This window comes from Fonsecaea erecta (genome assembly GCF_001651985.1).
Source record: "Fonsecaea erecta strain CBS 125763 chromosome Unknown Scaff12, whole genome shotgun sequence".
In the NCBI taxonomy this organism is placed as follows: Eukaryota; Fungi; Ascomycota; class Eurotiomycetes; order Chaetothyriales; family Herpotrichiellaceae; genus Fonsecaea; species Fonsecaea erecta.
This window is the reverse complement of record NW_017387255.1, coordinates 272,128-288,788: the sequence shown is the minus strand read 5'-3', so window position 1 is coordinate 288,788 and position 16,661 is coordinate 272,128. Positions and strand designations below refer to the sequence as shown.

Genomic DNA, 16,661 nt, shown 5'->3' with positions numbered 1-16,661 from the left:
AGCCATCTTCCGTTGAGGAGTCCAGGCTCATTCACTCCAACTTAGACACGACCGCCCAGCTCCAAGTCAGCCTCAGTCTACCATATTGTCGTTCTTCGACTTCAACGTCCCGACAAGGTAGAAATCTTCTCAGCCGGGTGAACGTATTCGGTGTTGTACTCCAGATTTTGTTTCTGGCAGGACCGGGAAGGGGTGGCAAAGCAGTACTCCTGTGCGTCATATCCTCTGATGAGTGTAGATTTCTTCGAGCTCATACCAGGTCATCCAGACTTGAGGTGAGTGGCCTCAACCTCTGGGCGCTGGGCACATCAAGGAACTGCACATTGCTTATAATGAACGTTCCCGTCCTCAACGGGTATGAAATATTGCTGCAATCTTAAACCGTCTCCATTCGGATAGGCTGCATTGACCTAGTTCGCCCAATATCTGTACCACCAAGTTGGGCAGGTAAACAAAGGGCGACCCCTCGATCTCAATCGATGTCTGAAAGTAAGCAGCAGACTCCATTTGTTAATGCAACGGCAGTAGCGGGACAACCCGACCCTCTACGCTGTGCCCAGAGATGTGTGTTTCGACGTCGTGCTAGACGCCGGACGCACTTGCGGCGAAGGTGTTTTGGCTTCGTGGTCCTTCCGGAAAGCGTCTCCAGCCGCTTGGAGCGCCCGGAGGCGATCTTCGTAATTCCGGATCTCGCGTAGGTTCGGCACCCGGCCAAATATGTCCTTCTTCCTCTCATAATCGCTCCAGAACTCTTTGTTGGCCCGGTTAGCCGCCAGGTTCCACTGCTCCAGACACCCTTCCTCTTCCTTGGTGAGGTCCAGAAAGGCGTACATATCGGCGCGCCTCGCTTTGACCTCTTCCGGCGGAATGTCCGTTATCTCTGCCCGCAGCCGGGTTCCAATATGCGTGTCGTCGCAGCCGAAGCCCTGCACGATCAGGAAGGTGGGCACCACGATGATCACCACCGTGATGAGCTGGCTGACCAGATCCGACATGCCGATGGTGATAACGTGGGCGCCGAACGCGAGCCAGCAGATCCAACGCACAATTTCATAGATCAGGAAGTCCGGCTGGCTCGACTGTTTTCTCCTGTTCTCGTCTCTCTGGCGGACGGGCCACGTCCCGACTCTCTTGGTCTCATCCATCGTGCCTGGTGGTTTCGGGTTGTAGACGAAGATCTCACGCACCAAGCAGTCGGGGATGAAAAGCACGGCGGCTCTGGCGTCTGGCAAGACCACAATGAGTTTTGCTTCTGGCAGCCTTTCGAGTTTCTCCTTGTCGAAAACCGTGCTGTTCACGTTGGGCTGCCGTTTGGTGGATGCGAGAGACTCAGGTTCGCCGAGCGCTTTCCGTATCCCTGCCACAATGGTACCATCGAGCCAGGTAGTGTTGCGATTTACCAGATACGCCCTTCCGACGGTGGATATCACCATTGACATGGCGTTTGCGAAGCCCCACCTGTCTCCCATGAGAACGGTGATTACGATGAATCCACCCTGGACGATGACCCCAGCGAGCAGGGATTTCCAGATGTCGAGAGCGAAGGAATGAGCCTTTGCATTGACTCTCCACTCCACACACGTCCCCGACGTCTCAAAATCCTGTTCGTCGAGCCAGCGGCTGAACCATCCCGCCAGGCTGGGCGTATATATGTTCGCGGTGAAGTTGAATAGCTGAAAGCCAGCTTGTTTGTCCGTGAACTCGTCACTGGCAATGACATAGGCTCCGAGGAGCGGCATGTATTCCAGCCATCGGCTTCTGACCAGCTTGCCCACATGTTGGTTGACCTGTTCCGCACCCAGGAGCGTTACGATACCCAGGGCGTCGAGTCGAAACGGCTGGAAGTTCCGCAAGTAGCCCAGTAAAACCATGCTGGCGTATTGGTACTCCTTACGAGGATCCTGTCGTACCGGAATTGGTCCCGTAGGAGCGGAGATCGGTTTGCGAGTGAGGTAGGGAGCCCGTGCATGGCTTAATCCACTCCAGGTTCTTCGACAGACTGTTCTAAGACAGTCTCAGGTGTGAGGCAGCTGTGCCAAATCCGTCCCTGGCACAGTTACGCGAGGTGCCCCTTCAGCCCAGCAGCTTGTAAGCGACACCCGTCAAGCGAGGACCCTGCAGGGGTGTTCTGTTCACCACTCCCAAGACTCACTTCGTTCCAGCCTGAGACAACACCATGTCCAGTTTCTGAACGAGGGCAAGGCCACAGCGACTGCCTGGGGTAGAATGACAGCAGTCCCGGCGATGGTTGCTTACCGGGTCGACTTGTCCATCAATTAAAGAAAAATCAAGAGAAATCTGAGGAGGAAGAGCTGGCATTCATGTTGGCGAGGCTATCCCTGGATGGGTGTAGCGGGCTGTTGGGCTCTTATCGATCCCTAGACCAAACACATCGCAGCCCATTGAGCTCGGCGTGGCGGCGTCAATCCTTTGCCCCAGTGTCGATGCTTCTTACTCTTGGTACTTTTGTGCAATTCCCCTTGACAGCAAGGCTGATTGATCTCCATCTCGATCCAGCCGACCCATTTCCCACTCATTTGACAGTTCTTTCCATGCCAGGCTCTAAAGCCGGTTTTCTCAGCGTCTCAGGCAGCCTGATCGGCTCGTTTCGGGCAATTGGTGAGCGTTTCCCACGCATGTATGGGGGGGTTTATGCACTCCTCGAACTCCAGGATCCTGCGGGGAAGCCAGATATATCCATCCATACCGACCCCTTTTGAGCGCGACCAAGATACGACTGCTCTCCAAGAAGGCTTACCTCCAACCACCATGTTGACACCTTGCCGAGGCCCGAAAGATGCATCTCCGGATGAGCCACTCCGCAGTTGTTGCCCAATATATCGAATGCTGTATCAGTCGAGACGAACGCCCAAGACCGGACAAATGCACTACGTGTAAATCCATAACGGGATTCTCTCTATCTCTTACAGCATAATCTCTCTCAAACCTTGCACTTGATTTTGTTTGACATGCCTGGGTTAAACCTCCAGGGTGCTTCGGCCATTGTCACGGGGGCAGGCTCCGGTAAGGAAGATACCATATTGAGTGTTTCTCAGTCTTTGCCCATTTGCCGGTCACACTCACTTACAATGTGACTGCCCGCTTCAGGCATCAACTTGGCCTTTGCACGGGCCCTTTTTGAGAAAGGCTGCAATGTCGTGATCGCAGATATCAGCCTGCGACCCGAGGCACAAGCGTTCGTCGACTCCGCCGCAAAGAAAGGCGGCCCCAAGGTTGTCTTCCAGCCGACAGATGTCACGGACTGGGCTCAGCTGGAAAGGACGTTCGAGGTTGCGAAGAAAGAGTTTGGCGCCGTGCCGGACCTGGTGTGTCCCGGGGCTGGAATCTATGAGCCCGTATGTACGAGAGACGAGCAACTAATCTATTTCTCGCTCTGTGTCACTCAACTTCCCTCCTTTTTGCCTTGAGCGGAAATGTTACTCATGCGGTGCTCTGAGGCCTGGAAGACACATCAATAGCTGACCTCGACTGAACATTAATAGCCGGAGTCCGGGTTCTGGGGGGACGTTGACTCGCCCTCCCACTACAAGCTCTTCGACATCAACATCGTGCACCCGATCAAGATGACGCGAATGGCGATCCGGCACCTGATGCGTGCAAAGAAGACGGGAACCGTGGTCTGCATCGCCAGCGTCGCGGCCGAAACCGTCAGCGTCATTACGCCCCTGTACCAGGCCTCGAAGCACGCTGTTGGCAGCTTCATCATGGGCATGGGTGCTGCAGAGAAGTTCAGCGGCGTCCGCGTCGTCGGAGTTGCTCCCGGGTACGTATATGCGCCTTTCACTGTATTTCCCGTTTCCATCGGAGAGCTCAGGGCTGGAACATGCCGGTGACCGTGGGAAATGCCTCGAAACTGCCACAGTCAAAAGAATACTCGATGACTTTACCGAGACTGATCATGGAACCCACCTCGTCTAGGGCCATCGCGACGCCTCTACTCCTGGAAGACCCGGGCGTCAAAGGCTGGGTGGACCCCACCAAGGACAAGATGCTCGATCCCAGCGTGATTGCTGACGCCATGGTCGCGCTGGCCGAGAACCCCAACGACCGGTATCCCGCGGGCACGCTGCTGGAGGTGGTTGACGAGGCTGTCGACACCTGGCGCAGCATCCCCGTCTTCAATAACCCGGGGCCCCCGAGGTTGAACTTGGTCAGCAACAAGGACAGCGCACTCGTGAAGATTCAGAAGATCTTGAAGGAGGAGGCCGAGTGATGTGGACTAGCGTACGCATATATTCGAATGAGTAATTCGTGGACGATGTCACAAGTGGATGTCAGACGGCCTCGTCTGGAGGATCGAGCTGTTCTTGTTCTTTTTATTTAGTCTTCTATGGTCTCTACTTCTGAGTCGAACGTCTACTGCTTGCCACAAACTGCAGTCCTAAGGTCAAACCTGGGAGTCATGGTGCCTTCAACGTCCGAAGTCCTCATCGAGTAGGTTTCTGGACGCCCTCGGAATTGGCGCCATATGCTCGGGAAAGCAGAACACAGACCGGGTTCTATTTCCCGACAGCTTCCTTGTCTCTGTAGCTCTGTGATGCTCGAGCCGGTTGTGCTCGTCATAGTTCGACCTTGGTTGAGCTCTCGCCGTCATCTGAAAGACACCACTGGATGCCCTCGACAATCACTTCATCCCATCGTGCACTGGCCTTCAGGGTCTCGAATCGTCTGAAGCCATGAGGCAGTCCAGGAAAGACATGTACTTTCGTCGGGACCCTGGAGACGGGTGTTAGTCGTCAGTATTCTCTCCCAGTATATACCCCAGCCTTTATAACCATAGCTCAAGCGACATGCGAAAAAAGGAGAGCCACTTACCCATTCTTCTTCAGCTTGTCCGCGTACAGGAGCGCTTCATCCCGCAACGGGTCCATGCCCGCCGCCACGACGACCGACTTGGGCATGCCCTTGACCGTCTCATCCGGGGCCAGCGGCGGGTTGAGCAGGATGTCCGTGGGATCGGTGTCGGGCCCGTCAAAGACGTCGATGAACAGGTTGATCTGCGAGTGCGGGAGGACCGGGGCGTGCTCGTTCTGCACGAAGCTGGACCGCTCTTTCGAGGCTAGCAGGTCGTACGGGTAAGCCTTCGGGTGGATGATCCACGGGATGAGGAGCAGTTGGCCGACGATTTTCAAGTTGTTACTGACAGCTTCTTGTTGCTGTGCTTGGAGAACGACCGCCGCGGCGAGGCCGCCCCCGGCAGAGATGCCGCCCACGACCACCTTCTGGGGATCGCCGCCGAGGGAGGCGATGTTCTGTCCGAGCCACACAACCGCGTCCCACGCGTCGTTGTGCTGCGTCGGGTGTTTGAAGTCCGGCGTGTGGCGGTAGTTGACGTGCACGACCATGACGGGCGTCGGGGACATGGCAATCACTCTCGCGCAGGCGGCATCTTCCGTGTCCAGGCTGCCGAACAGGTAGCCGCCGCCGTGGAAGAAGAGGTAGACGGGAAGAGGTGGTCCTGTCGTCGTCGTTTCACTGATACCCTTGGGTTTGTAGACCCGCGCCGGGACCGAAGAATTGTCCCGTGTGGGAATGGCCACGTCGTGCCAGCTCACTTTGTCCAGGAGGCCTATGAAGGGCAAAAGAGGGTGTTAGCCATTCATGGAGCAAGTCGGCAGCATAATAGATCGGTCCTCGAGGAGCCCCCCCTTATTCAACAATGAACGTCGCATGAGATGCACGACGTGCTGAAAGCCTCTGCTCGCCCTCCCGCCATGGAAAATGCTGGGGAATACCTACCTGACGCCTGAAGAGCTGTTTTGGACACCGTCTCGCGCAGAGCGTTCGTTACATTTCTGAGGTCTGTCGGCGTTTGCCCCGGTGCCAATCCAGCAGGCGGGATCGGAGTCACTCGAACGAATTCCTCCCACTCGGGGTTCGGGCCCTGATATTGCGAATAGTCTGCCATGGGCTGGTCTGCTCAAAAAGTAAAATCCGGATAACGTTCTGTAGAAGGTCAAGTTATCGATATCGGTGCGATCAGAGGCCACAGCTACCAGCAATATACTGGTGCCATATCATAACCGGAGATCAGATCTGCGCGGCCTCGGGTTGGAGAAGTCCGGTTGTTCGCCAGATGAACTTCTTTCTCCGGAAAACGGATTGGAAGTTTCCTCTCAACCCCAAAAACCCAACGTCGACCAAGTAGCCACCCGGATTCGGTTGCTGCTCGACACAACCCCTCTCCACGTATCACTCCCCGCACGAATCCGGCTATTGGCAGCCACGGAATCAACCTGTGTTCAGGCTTCTCATATTATGGGAGCCGTCGTCCAGCCTGCTGGCTCTCGTCGGGGGGCTGGGCTTGGAGATTCCAGCAAGAATCAGGAGAGGTAAACAATACGCCCTCTAGAGTCGACGGAGCAATAGGAGCCCTTGAGACCTTCAAGAGTCGGCAATATGTCGTACAAGGGGGAAACAGCTTTCCTAACAGGCATGGACGCCACATTGGCTCCTTCGACGTTGCATCTGGGCTGATATGTGCGTGGTAGGTGGTGCCAGCGGCATCGGACGAGCAGTTACCAAGATGCTCGTGGAGAAAGGGTGGGTGGGACCGTCTTTTCTATATCCAGTCTCCTGCTGCCACCAGAGTCGTGGACCACCCGCTCATCGTGATCAATGGCAGGATCAAAGTCTATGTGGCAGACAGGGACATAAAGGGCGCCCAAGCCGTGGCCGATGAGCTGAACAAGAACGGCAGCAAGGCTGTCTGGACGGTACAGGCCGACGTTGCAGACTGGGACTCGCAACGCAGCGCGTGGGAAGCCGCCGAGGCCGAATTCAAGCGGATTGACTACGTCTTCCCCATTGCCGGCATCGGCGAGACCCGTACGTTTCCCAACCGGCCGAACTCGACAGGGTACGAGAAGCCGGACCTGCGTGTGCTCGAAGTCGACTGCATCGCCGTCATCTACACCATTTCCCTGGCAGTTCAGCATTTCCGCCGCCAAAAGCCCAATAAATATGGCTTCCGGGGAAAAAGTAAGCCTTCTACCTCGTACATATTTGAGATGGTCCTTGCTGAAACTAAATCCATTCTAGTCATGCCGGTGGCCTCTGTCTGTGGATTCTACATCCACCAAACCGTGCCTATATATACAGCGGCCAAGCAGTACGTTCTTCCCCCACTTTCCTGAAGGGAAGCAGTACCAATTTTCTTTCCCATGAGTGTCCATTCCCCGAAAAAGCTGACAAGACCTCCTCTCGATCAGTGCTATCGTGGGCCTCGTCCGCTCGTACGGCAAGATCCTAGCCGAGGAGCACATCACGCTCAACGCCGTGTGCCCGAACAAAATCCGGACGGGCATCTCGACGGCGGCAGTGTACGACAAGGCCGAGAAGCTGGGGGTGCTGGTGCCCATGGAGAAACTCCTCGAGGCGTTCGAGTCGTTGCTGGGCGCCAACACCATCTCTGGAGAGTGCCTCGAGGTCGCGCCCAAGCTCGGCGTCCGACTCGTGCAGTTCGTGCCCTTTATCAACGAGGAGTCCAAGCTCAGCGCCGACATGACCTATGACCGCTCGCATTACCTTCACGAGCCGGTTGCAGATGACAAAGTTTGAGAAGGGAGGAAAATTCTCCGGGCTGCCCTGGAGCATCGGGCGAATCCGAGATTTGTCTTTGTCTTTCTTCGATCGTGCTTCCGGAAGCTACAAATGGAAGCGGGTGATCTACCCAGCATCCGCACTTTCCTCCCAAGATCTCGACTCGATTCAGGAACCAGTATCAACCGTTTGATTCGCGGTATCGAGGAATCAGCGGCAGCTAGCAAACTGGCTTCGGACACTTTTGGTTCCCCCGTCTTGTCCAGCCTTGCCCTAGCTTATATCCAGATGTTCGGAGCAGAACAAGATTACTCTCGATCCTTCACTCCCTTTCTGTGCCCGTGTTAGAGCCATATATACCAGACCCTTCATCGCTGCCGGAGTCATGTCGACCGGGAACGAGACAGCACCTCTCAATGTGTCTCTCAGTGTTCCACCATCCTTCGTGTCGGGTAAGTAGAGCCGCGGCATCATTGGATGGTGGAAAGTAATTCCTTTCCGGGCATTCAGCTGGACAGGGGTCTCTCTCCAGCTGGTCGGCTATGCTATAGTGAAAAGATGCGTGCTGCTGTGTGACTCGCATCGACATGCTCAAACCGCGTGCCAAGCCAGACCCATGCCATGCTTATCTGTGAAAAAGCAAACTGGGATCCACATTGACAACCAATAATGCTCTCCATATGGAGTGCTAAGCCTCGGACAAGCGAAGCTTGGGGTGCTTGTGTGATGCGATCTGCAGGGGAACCTGACCACTCAGCGAACGCGGGGCCCTACGCAGCCACGTCACCGGGCAAGGAAATCAGGGCGCATTGAAGCACAGAGATAACGCAAGGGATGCGGGACAGGAAAAGCATCTGCATGCTGGACCAAGCTGAAGGTCCCGTTGGGCTATAAAGATCATTGAATTTCCTCCTCGCCCAGCATCCCCTGGCATCTTCTCTGACCAGGCACCACGACCAAACAATCCTTCTACCACCACCACCGTTCAATTCACCAACTCAACAACTCCCAAGCCAAAGATGGAAAACCTCCTCAAAGAAGGCGAGCAATTCCTCCAGAGCCAACAAGGGGGCAATGACAACCAAGGCAACGACCAACAGTCCCAGCAGCAGCAGGGCCAACAGAGCCAGCAGCAACAAGGAGGCGGCAGCAGTGGCGGCGGCATGATGAAGAGCTTCGAGCAGAACGCCGGCGACTCGTATGTCAATCAAGGTATGATCTATGACTTACATCCGACTGCTCGACCAACCATTTTATGCAACTCGATGCTGACTGGTATTCGATGCACAGAAGTAAACAATTTCCTGAACAACGAGGGCGTCCCGTCGGCCCTAGACGGCGCGATCGATGGGGCCATCGACACCGAGGTCAACAACCTCGAGAAGAACTTCTAGATTTCTACCTCCCTCTGTCCCCTGTCACCACTGTTCTGTGATTTGAGTTCGGCCTGATGAATGATGAGTTCGAGTGTGAGAGATATCTCATATGGGGCGGGCAACAGCAGCTACAAGGGGAATTGTCTGTGTTAGATGCTATATCAGAAGATAACAGAATCGAAATACTAAACATTCAAATTGATTGAGCAGCACTCGAGTCCTCCTTCTTTCAAGGTCCTCAATAAACGCTTGCGTCTGAGCTGTTTTCATCAACTGTCCCCGCCCCGCCATGCACGCCTCTCCCCACCTCGCTTATGGGCGTCTCCAAGACAGGCACAGACCGGTAAGCCTAGGGGACATGCTTAGCGCCCTCGTGCCTTCAGATAGGCGAGTGCCGGCTGCTCTCTCTGTAGATAGAGGTAGGGTAAGCATCCACACAGTTGTTCTGCATCCTTCCCAGGCTCACCAAGCGAATAATACCGTGTCCAAGCCCTTGGACAGTAGGCTCCCGAATACCACATTTTCATCTCATATTCGCTCCTGACAGCGCAAAACGGCTTGATTTTTACATTCCTGAGCGTGCTCATGGCTCACTGGTGTTCTTTCGTCTTGGGCACTACTAGGTTTACGCATGCTCGTTCTTCCGTGGTCAACATGCACGCAGGATATTGGCGACCTTCTATCTCTAGCAGGCCCTGAGCCATGAGTAACTGGTTCGGTTGGGAACTACGCAGACCGTAGGTGATGGGTCTGACAGGTGTATCTACCGACAGTCTGCGACAAAGCCAAAAGTGTCCATCGATTTCGCCCAAATGCATTGTGACATTGCGAATAGTAATACTGTCGGGGTAGATGCCTGCTGCCTGATGGTCGCGGGATGGACCAGATGGCAGAATCCATCTGCTACACAGCCGTGGATCCCTGTTTTGAGCTGTCCAGGAGTCTCAAGTGTAAAATCAGGACAGGCATTGTCTATTTGGTCAGTGAGTATCATAAAGCCAGAGCTTCTAACCCATCGCAGTCACACCTGGGCCTCAATTAATCCTGTGAGAGACGGAAGATCGATATCTGGGAAGCTACGACCGAAGGACAGCCACAAAAGGAGTTGTGTGCAAAGTGGAAGGACAGGGGTGAGTCACGACCAGCCTGGACTAAAAAACAAGTTGTTCTGTGCTTTTACGAGCGAATATGAGATGAAGACGTGGGATCCGGGAGCCACAGGGGATAGGTCCCTAAGAGACACGGCCCAGGGCTTAGACGCAGCACTCGCCTGGTGATTAAACAACCAAGGATAGCCACCTAACGTCACTCGTGTCACCGAATGTTTCCCCTCGTGACTCATACCCGGGTGGTGTCGGAGCTTCTCGCTCTGGCTGGGGATGCCCAACTCTAACTTAATCAGGATTAGGGGCCTATTGGATAAATGTAAGTCTAATATTACTCCCTTCCCATCGCTCATCCAAGTATATTGAGCTGAATATATATTCCTGGAGTCTCTGATATCTTGACAGCAAGTGACACAACCAACATCCAGCGCGACACAGGCATTACGAACCAGATGGAGAATGACAACTCGGAGACCATTCTCCTGCCAGACGGACGGAAGCTTGGATATGCACAGTTCGGCTCTCCCACAGGACGTGCAGTCTTCTTCGTGCATGGTCATCCAGGATCCCGCCTCGAGGGTGCCCATCTCCACGACGTTGGCCTCAAACTGGGGGCCCGCATCATTTGCGCCGACAGGCCAGGAACTGGGCTGAGCTCGCCTCAGCCCGGCAGGACACTGCTCGACCACCCAAAGGATCTAGAACACCTGGCAGATCACCTCAAGCTGGAAAGATATGGTGTTCTGGTACGTGTAGCCTGAATTCTTATCCCTCCTGAAGACAGCGGCACTAAAGATAATGGTGGCACAGGGAGTGTCTGGCGGTGGACCGTATGCCCTCGCCTGTGCTTACGCACTACCCCGCGACAAGCTCAAATGTGTTTCGATCGTATGCGGCCTCGGGCCCGTCTATGAAATTGGCATGAAAGGCGCGCGGTGGGTGAACTGGCTCGGCTTCGCGTTTGGATATCGATATTGCCCGCGCATCCTTAATCGGTGGTTTTGGCAGTCGCAAACGTGCGGACGCTTGGACCTCAGTGACGAGCAGCGCCTGCAGCTTCACATGAAGGAATTCTCAAACCCTAAGTCGGTGGCTGAGCGGAAAGACTTTGACGCCATGACGAATGAAGTCAACGCCCGACGCTTCATGCGGGCGTCTCGCGCGGCCTTCGCACAAGGGTACGATGGTTGTCTGCAGGACGGGAAGATCCTAAGCTCGCCCCTTGGCTTTCGCATCGAGGACATCCGCCCGGACCTGCCGGTGCAGCTGTGGTACGGGAAAATGGATGTCAACGTCCCTCTCAATCACGGGGAAACAGTAGCCAAGCGTCTGGGTGACCGGGCAGTTCTTCGAGTGGAGGACGAGACACATGCCAGCATCTTTTTCAATTGGCGAGAACAGTTCCTTGGAGATCTGGTGAGGGCCATTTGACATGCTGACCTGACCTGATCTGTCCTGAGATCTGTGTAATAGTACGGCCTAGGGACTCGCACCTCAGTCGGACTAGTATTGAAACTAGTCATTGTATAACACATCGCAGCTCTCGAGATAGCGAATGACATGATGAGCCATGACAATTGGGAACCGCGCTCTTCGCGTACGGGAAGACCCAATACTCAATGCAGGCGCCGAGGCAACCCAAGAGCCTCAATCTGCTGGGCTTTCCCATTAACACACTTCATAAGACTACGAGATCGGGATGCTGCTCACCACCCTATCCGACCCCCCACCTCTACGTGTTCGCACCAGCAGAAAACTCATTGTGACACCAAGGAGCCCGTCCGGCTGTACCAGAATTGACGGACCCAGCGGAAAATCACACCGCAGCTTCCATCCGAGCAACCATGACATTGTCAGGGCCGAGAAAAGAGGAGATAGCGCGGAGAACATGGCCCACTTTGACCCGTCCTGACACGAATCTGAGCAGCATTAGCAGAGGCGGGGTAAGTGGGAGATGGCTACCTCAAGCCCAGTCAAGATGGACATGCACAGCCTCTGTCAGGAGACAAACACTTGAAGCATATCGTTCGCCAAGGCCCGTTGCAGCAGGGTGTCCAATCGGCATCTCGCTACAGCGCCGAAACACCGAAAGTCCGCTCCGAGTCGACGGCATCCGCCAATCAGAACGCATCTTCGGGTGGATCTCCACTTCTTAATACTTCCCATATCTACTCAGGCGCTGGCCGCTCTTCCCTTTGCACAGGGGATTACTGTACCTATCAGGCCTTCGAAAATGGGCTCTCTTCCTCTCTCCGAGCTGCCTCAGAAGAAGCACTACGCCAGTTTGCGAGACTTCTTGGCCGCCCTGGCCAGTCTGGGCGACGTCGCTGAGATCACGCGAGAGGTCGACACTCACCTCGAGATTGGTGCCATTATCCGACGTAGCCATGAAAACTTCGCTCCCGTCCCAGTCTTCAGCAACATACGAGATCACCCTGGATACCGCGTGGTGGGAGCGCCCCTGTCCTACAGCTCCCTTCCCAAGGCCCGAATGGCACGCATCGCCATGACGCTGGGACTGGACCCCGCCACGCCGGGCACGGAAATCGTGCAGATTCTGGCGAAGACGACGAAGCTGCCGCCCATTCCTCCGGTCATCGTCGAAGACGGTCCCGTCCATGAAAATGTACTGCTGGGTGACGAGGTGGATCTGCTCAAGTTCCCCACGCCGTTGATACACTTTGGAGATGGTGGCCGTTTCTTCAACACCCTTGGGTTCTGGGTGGTGCGCAGCCCCGATGGGAAATGGACGAACTGGTCGATCGCCCGTGCCATGATCCTTGACGAGAAACACCTGACAGGAGTCATCGCCCCGTACCAGCACAACGGGAAGATCTTTGGGATGTGGCGCAAGATCGGGAAACCCATGCCTTTCGCGCTGGTGCAAGGGGCGGAACCCGCGTCCCTCTTCGCCGGCGGAATGCCCCTTTCGGACGGCGTGGATGAGGCTGGATATCTGGGCTGCCTTTTCAACGAGCCGCTCCAGCTGGTCCGGTGCAAGACCGTCGCACTTGAAGTGCCGGCGCAGGCGGAGATTGTGGTCGAGGGCCATGTTTCGCTGACACGTCGTGCCCCGGAGGGGCCGATGGGCGAATTCCATGGATACATCTCAGACCGCATCCGAGAGAAGCCTGTGTATGAGGTCAGCGCCATCACTCACCGCAACAACCCGCTGTTACCGGTCACGTCTGCGGGGAAGCCGGTGGATGAGGACCACACCATCACTGGGGTGTCGGCCTCAGCCATGGTGTTGGAGGCGCTGCGAGACCACGGATTGCCAGTCACGTCGACCTGGGCACCGCCCGAAGCCGCGCAACAGCTTCTCACCGTGTCTGTTCCTCGAGACTGGTACCAGAAAGTCGACCTGTCCGCGGAGGACTTTGTGCGCAAGATCGCCGTGACGGCCAAGTCGATTCACGGCACGCAGCGGTACACACGCGTCCTGGTGTGCGACGATGACATCGAACTGTCCAACCACCGGGACCTGATCTGGGCGTGGAACACGCGGTGTCATCCGGCCACCGGCCGCATCAGGTTGGACGACCAGCCAATCAATCCCGCCATCCCATTCTATCCCGAGATCGAAGACCAGCTGAAAAGGTTCCTCGCTGACCCGGAACATGCGTCGTGGAAATTCTCCGGCACGATCGAGGCGCTCAATTGTCTCCGTCCGGCAGGCTGGGATCCCACGAGCCTGTCGGACTTTGCCAACAACTTTCCTGAAGACGTGAAGAGGAAGGTTATTGATAACTGGGTGGAATAAGAGGACTGCTTTTGAGGGGGAGGTGGTGTACCGTAAAGAATTAGTTAAAGCTCCCCCCTTCCATAAAGTTAGTGCCAACCAAACTCTTGCCGGTTTGTTTGAAATACCAATATCATAGTCTTGCATAATCCAGATCCCCCTTAATCTTGAATTATGTATGGAGAGCCGAGTGTTGGCTCAAGGGAAGGCTGGGGCTGTACGTCTAGCCATAGCCAGTTCTCATATGTATTCGACCGAGGGCCGGTTTGTTGGCCCGAATGTCCCCCGCTTCTGTGCAGTCAACCATGCTTTAGGTTGAATGCATTCCCAGTCTCAGAACCCTCGACGGGAGCTGCAACTACAACGGCAGGCGTACATCAAAGAGCAGGATGTCATCCGCAGGAGTGAGCCCCCATGGGCAATACTCCATCAGGGCATGTCGGGGCTGCCACCGACGCAAGATCAAGTGCAACGCATCCACCATGGGTCTGCCCTGTGGGAACTGCATACGCAGTGGTCTCAACTGCGAAGTTGTGCCGCGAAAGAAGTACTCGTGACGGCTCCCAACATCTGATACGGTGCCAGGACGGACTGACGTTCTTCAGACGCAGGAAGACAGCGGGCCTAGCACGGACAGCTCACACCGCGCCCAGCACAGAGATTTCCGGTCACCGAACTCTGCAGCTCGCCCAAAATGAAGAGCCCGATGGTTTTGCACCTCTCCATGGAAGCACCAGCGACTCGTTCCAGTCTGAAAGCTACCGACTTCCGCGGCCACCGACGGATGCCAGTCTTCAGGATGAGTCCAGCAACCGAGACACCGAACACGACGGGGGCTATGGCACTGTTGCCCTGGACACGGCGATGGACACACAGACGTCCTTAGGGGAAAACACCATCCCGTTCTACTTCGGTGAGAGACTCCATGAACTATTGTGGTTGCATTGATAACGGTTGCTTTGCAGGCGACGCACAAAACGGCAGCCATTTCACCTTTGAGCTCTGCTTGTCCAACTTCTCATCATGCCCCAAAATCTACTTTATCCCTCATAACAGCACGCCCCGAGTACTGGCACCCGAAGATCTCGAATATCTGGAGCGAAAGGGAGCGTTGTCCCTGCCAGCCGACCACATTTGCGACCAGTTACTTCGCTCATACTTCCAACATGTGCAGCCGCTTACCCCGATCTTGGACACCAGGTCGTTCTTGGACCAGTACGTATCTGGGAACCCGCAGAGACCCGGTGTGCTCTTGATGTATAGCATCTTTTTCGCGGCGGCGAACTTTGCGGATCCATCGACCCTGGATGCAGCGGGCTTCCCATCGCGGAAGGCACTGAAGAGAGCAATGTACCAGCGAGCGAAGGTCTCACTGAATCCCCTTTGCCCATCGCTTGTTGGATTCTCAGCTAACTTTGGTCATGGGCAGGCCTTGTGGGACATCGAATACGAGGATGACAAGATCACCTTGATCCAGTCCGCCATTCTCCTCAGCTTCTGGTACGCGGACTCCACAGACCGCGCGGGACCGTGGCATTGGGCCGGCGTGGCGATCAGTATGTGTCAAGGCCTGGGCTTCCACCGTTCCCTGGAGCTGGTCGTGCCAGATTCCTGCAAGATCATTGGGTATAGTCGCTTGTTCCGCCGACTTTGGTGGAGTTGCTTCGTGCGAGATCGTTGGTTGTCCGTGACGCTCGGTCGTCCCATGCGGATTCACCTGGATGACTGCGACGTGCCGATGACCACTGTGGACGACATCACGCACGAATGGGCCGACATCCCTCTTGCCCTCAAAGACAGGTATTTCCCATCTGATTACCATCTCCTCGCGCACTGCTGGGTCCATTTTGTGAAGTTGACCGTGGTCCTCGGCAAAGTCATCGCCGTGCACTATTCGCCCAACAAGCCGCGCCCCGGTCGAGCCTCGTTGGAAATGTGTGAAGACGAACTTCGGCGGTGCGGTCAGGATCTACATGCGATGGAGGAACGGCCGGATTGGAATTTCCGGCTCTACCGGCACCATCTACAGCTGTTTCATGAGTATTCCATCCAAGTTGCGGACGACATGGGTGCTAGATGAGCTGACATTGGGGGCAGAGCCACGACGATCATCTTATACCGGCGGTATATTCGGGCGGTGCCCTCCAACTTCCCGCCCGAGGACCGCGAGTGGTTCCAAACGAAGGCACGGCAGAAGTGCCGCTCCGCCGCCGACCGGGCCACCTCGGTGGTCGAGGATCTCATCGAATTGGGAATGATACACTATTTGAAGCCGATGGGCACGAGCACCATTGTATCGGCCATGGGGATCCATCTGTTGGAGTGGATGTCGGCGCAGAGCTCCTTGTCTAAACGCCTCGGCCACGCCCGGCTGGAGATCTGCGTTGAGGCGTTGTCAAAACTCAGGAGTACCTATTGGGGTGCGACGTATGCGTGTCTGCTCTTTGAGAAGGCGAAGGCGAGAATCCTGGAGAAGACACTCTTGACACCCAATTCTGCTGTGGACGAGTCTGCCGTGGTGGCAGCAGTGCCGGATGAGACGCGCGCGCTGGATGAAGCACGGTCGGACGTCCTTCCGCCGTTGATGTCGACCCCTGACTGGAACGGATTGGTGGGGAGGTCAGTGAAGACGCTTTCTACCTGGTGAGAGATCCGCTTATGGCTAACGGAAGCATTAGTCAAGCCATGGACGTGGAATTCCCTATGGACCTAGGCCTGTTATTGACCTCTGAAGGGTTACAGGATCTTTTCTAGGGATGAGGCTTTGTTTCCTACGCCGCAAAGCAATTATCCGACAAGAGCAGTAAACCAGTTCTAATACCACGGCGAAAAAGCTTCCCACCCGACTATCGTATCCGGGGGTTTGACTCAAAA

At 55.5% G+C, this 16,661-nt stretch overlaps 8 protein-coding genes across 8 annotated transcripts; 6 read left to right on the top strand and 2 right to left on the bottom strand.

Moving 5' to 3' along the window:
• Positions 1–545: 545 nt before the first annotated feature.
• AYL99_10667 (hypothetical protein) lies at positions 546–1,871 on the bottom strand (the record flags this gene model as incomplete). Its single annotated transcript, XM_018842173.1, has 1 exon — positions 546–1,871. The coding sequence occupies one exon, from the start codon at positions 1,869–1,871 to the stop codon at positions 546–548; it is 1,326 nt and encodes a 441-aa protein (XP_018688334.1).
• A 1,098-nt stretch (positions 1,872–2,969) lies between these two features.
• AYL99_10666 (hypothetical protein) lies at positions 2,970–4,234 on the top strand (the record flags this gene model as incomplete). The annotated part of the gene is made up of 4 exons (XM_018842172.1): positions 2,970–3,024; positions 3,109–3,356; positions 3,504–3,784; positions 3,940–4,234. 4 exons carry the CDS (start codon positions 2,970–2,972, stop codon positions 4,232–4,234), a joined length of 879 nt encoding a protein of 292 aa, XP_018688333.1.
• A 346-nt stretch (positions 4,235–4,580) lies between these two features.
• Positions 4,581–5,929, bottom strand: AYL99_10665 (hypothetical protein; the record flags this gene model as incomplete). Its single annotated transcript, XM_018842171.1, has 3 exons — positions 4,581–4,737; positions 4,837–5,590; positions 5,761–5,929. 3 exons carry the CDS (start codon positions 5,927–5,929, stop codon positions 4,581–4,583), a joined length of 1,080 nt encoding a protein of 359 aa, XP_018688332.1.
• Positions 5,930–6,547: 618 nt separating this feature from the next.
• AYL99_10664 (hypothetical protein) lies at positions 6,548–7,581 on the top strand (the record flags this gene model as incomplete). Its single annotated transcript, XM_018842170.1, has 4 exons — positions 6,548–6,564; positions 6,611–7,002; positions 7,063–7,132; positions 7,233–7,581. The coding sequence occupies 4 exons, from the start codon at positions 6,548–6,550 to the stop codon at positions 7,579–7,581; spliced, it is 828 nt and encodes a 275-aa protein (XP_018688331.1).
• Positions 7,582–8,582: 1,001 nt separating this feature from the next.
• On the top strand, positions 8,583–8,957 carry AYL99_10663 (hypothetical protein; the record flags this gene model as incomplete). The annotated part of the gene is made up of 2 exons (XM_018842169.1): positions 8,583–8,775; positions 8,854–8,957. 2 exons carry the CDS (start codon positions 8,583–8,585, stop codon positions 8,955–8,957), a joined length of 297 nt encoding a protein of 98 aa, XP_018688330.1.
• A 1,361-nt stretch (positions 8,958–10,318) lies between these two features.
• AYL99_10662 (hypothetical protein) lies at positions 10,319–11,476 on the top strand (the record flags this gene model as incomplete). Its single annotated transcript, XM_018842168.1, has 3 exons — positions 10,319–10,364; positions 10,451–10,791; positions 10,856–11,476. 3 exons carry the CDS (start codon positions 10,319–10,321, stop codon positions 11,474–11,476), a joined length of 1,008 nt encoding a protein of 335 aa, XP_018688329.1.
• Positions 11,477–12,278: 802 nt separating this feature from the next.
• AYL99_10661 (hypothetical protein) lies at positions 12,279–13,808 on the top strand (the record flags this gene model as incomplete). The annotated part of the gene is made up of 1 exon (XM_018842167.1): positions 12,279–13,808. The coding sequence occupies one exon, from the start codon at positions 12,279–12,281 to the stop codon at positions 13,806–13,808; it is 1,530 nt and encodes a 509-aa protein (XP_018688328.1).
• A 461-nt stretch (positions 13,809–14,269) lies between these two features.
• Positions 14,270–16,541, top strand: AYL99_10660 (hypothetical protein; the record flags this gene model as incomplete). Its single annotated transcript, XM_018842166.1, has 6 exons — positions 14,270–14,340; positions 14,393–14,700; positions 14,753–15,153; positions 15,217–15,827; positions 15,885–16,406; positions 16,466–16,541. The coding sequence occupies 6 exons, from the start codon at positions 14,270–14,272 to the stop codon at positions 16,539–16,541; spliced, it is 1,989 nt and encodes a 662-aa protein (XP_018688327.1).
• Between the last annotated feature and the right edge of the window lie 120 nt (positions 16,542–16,661).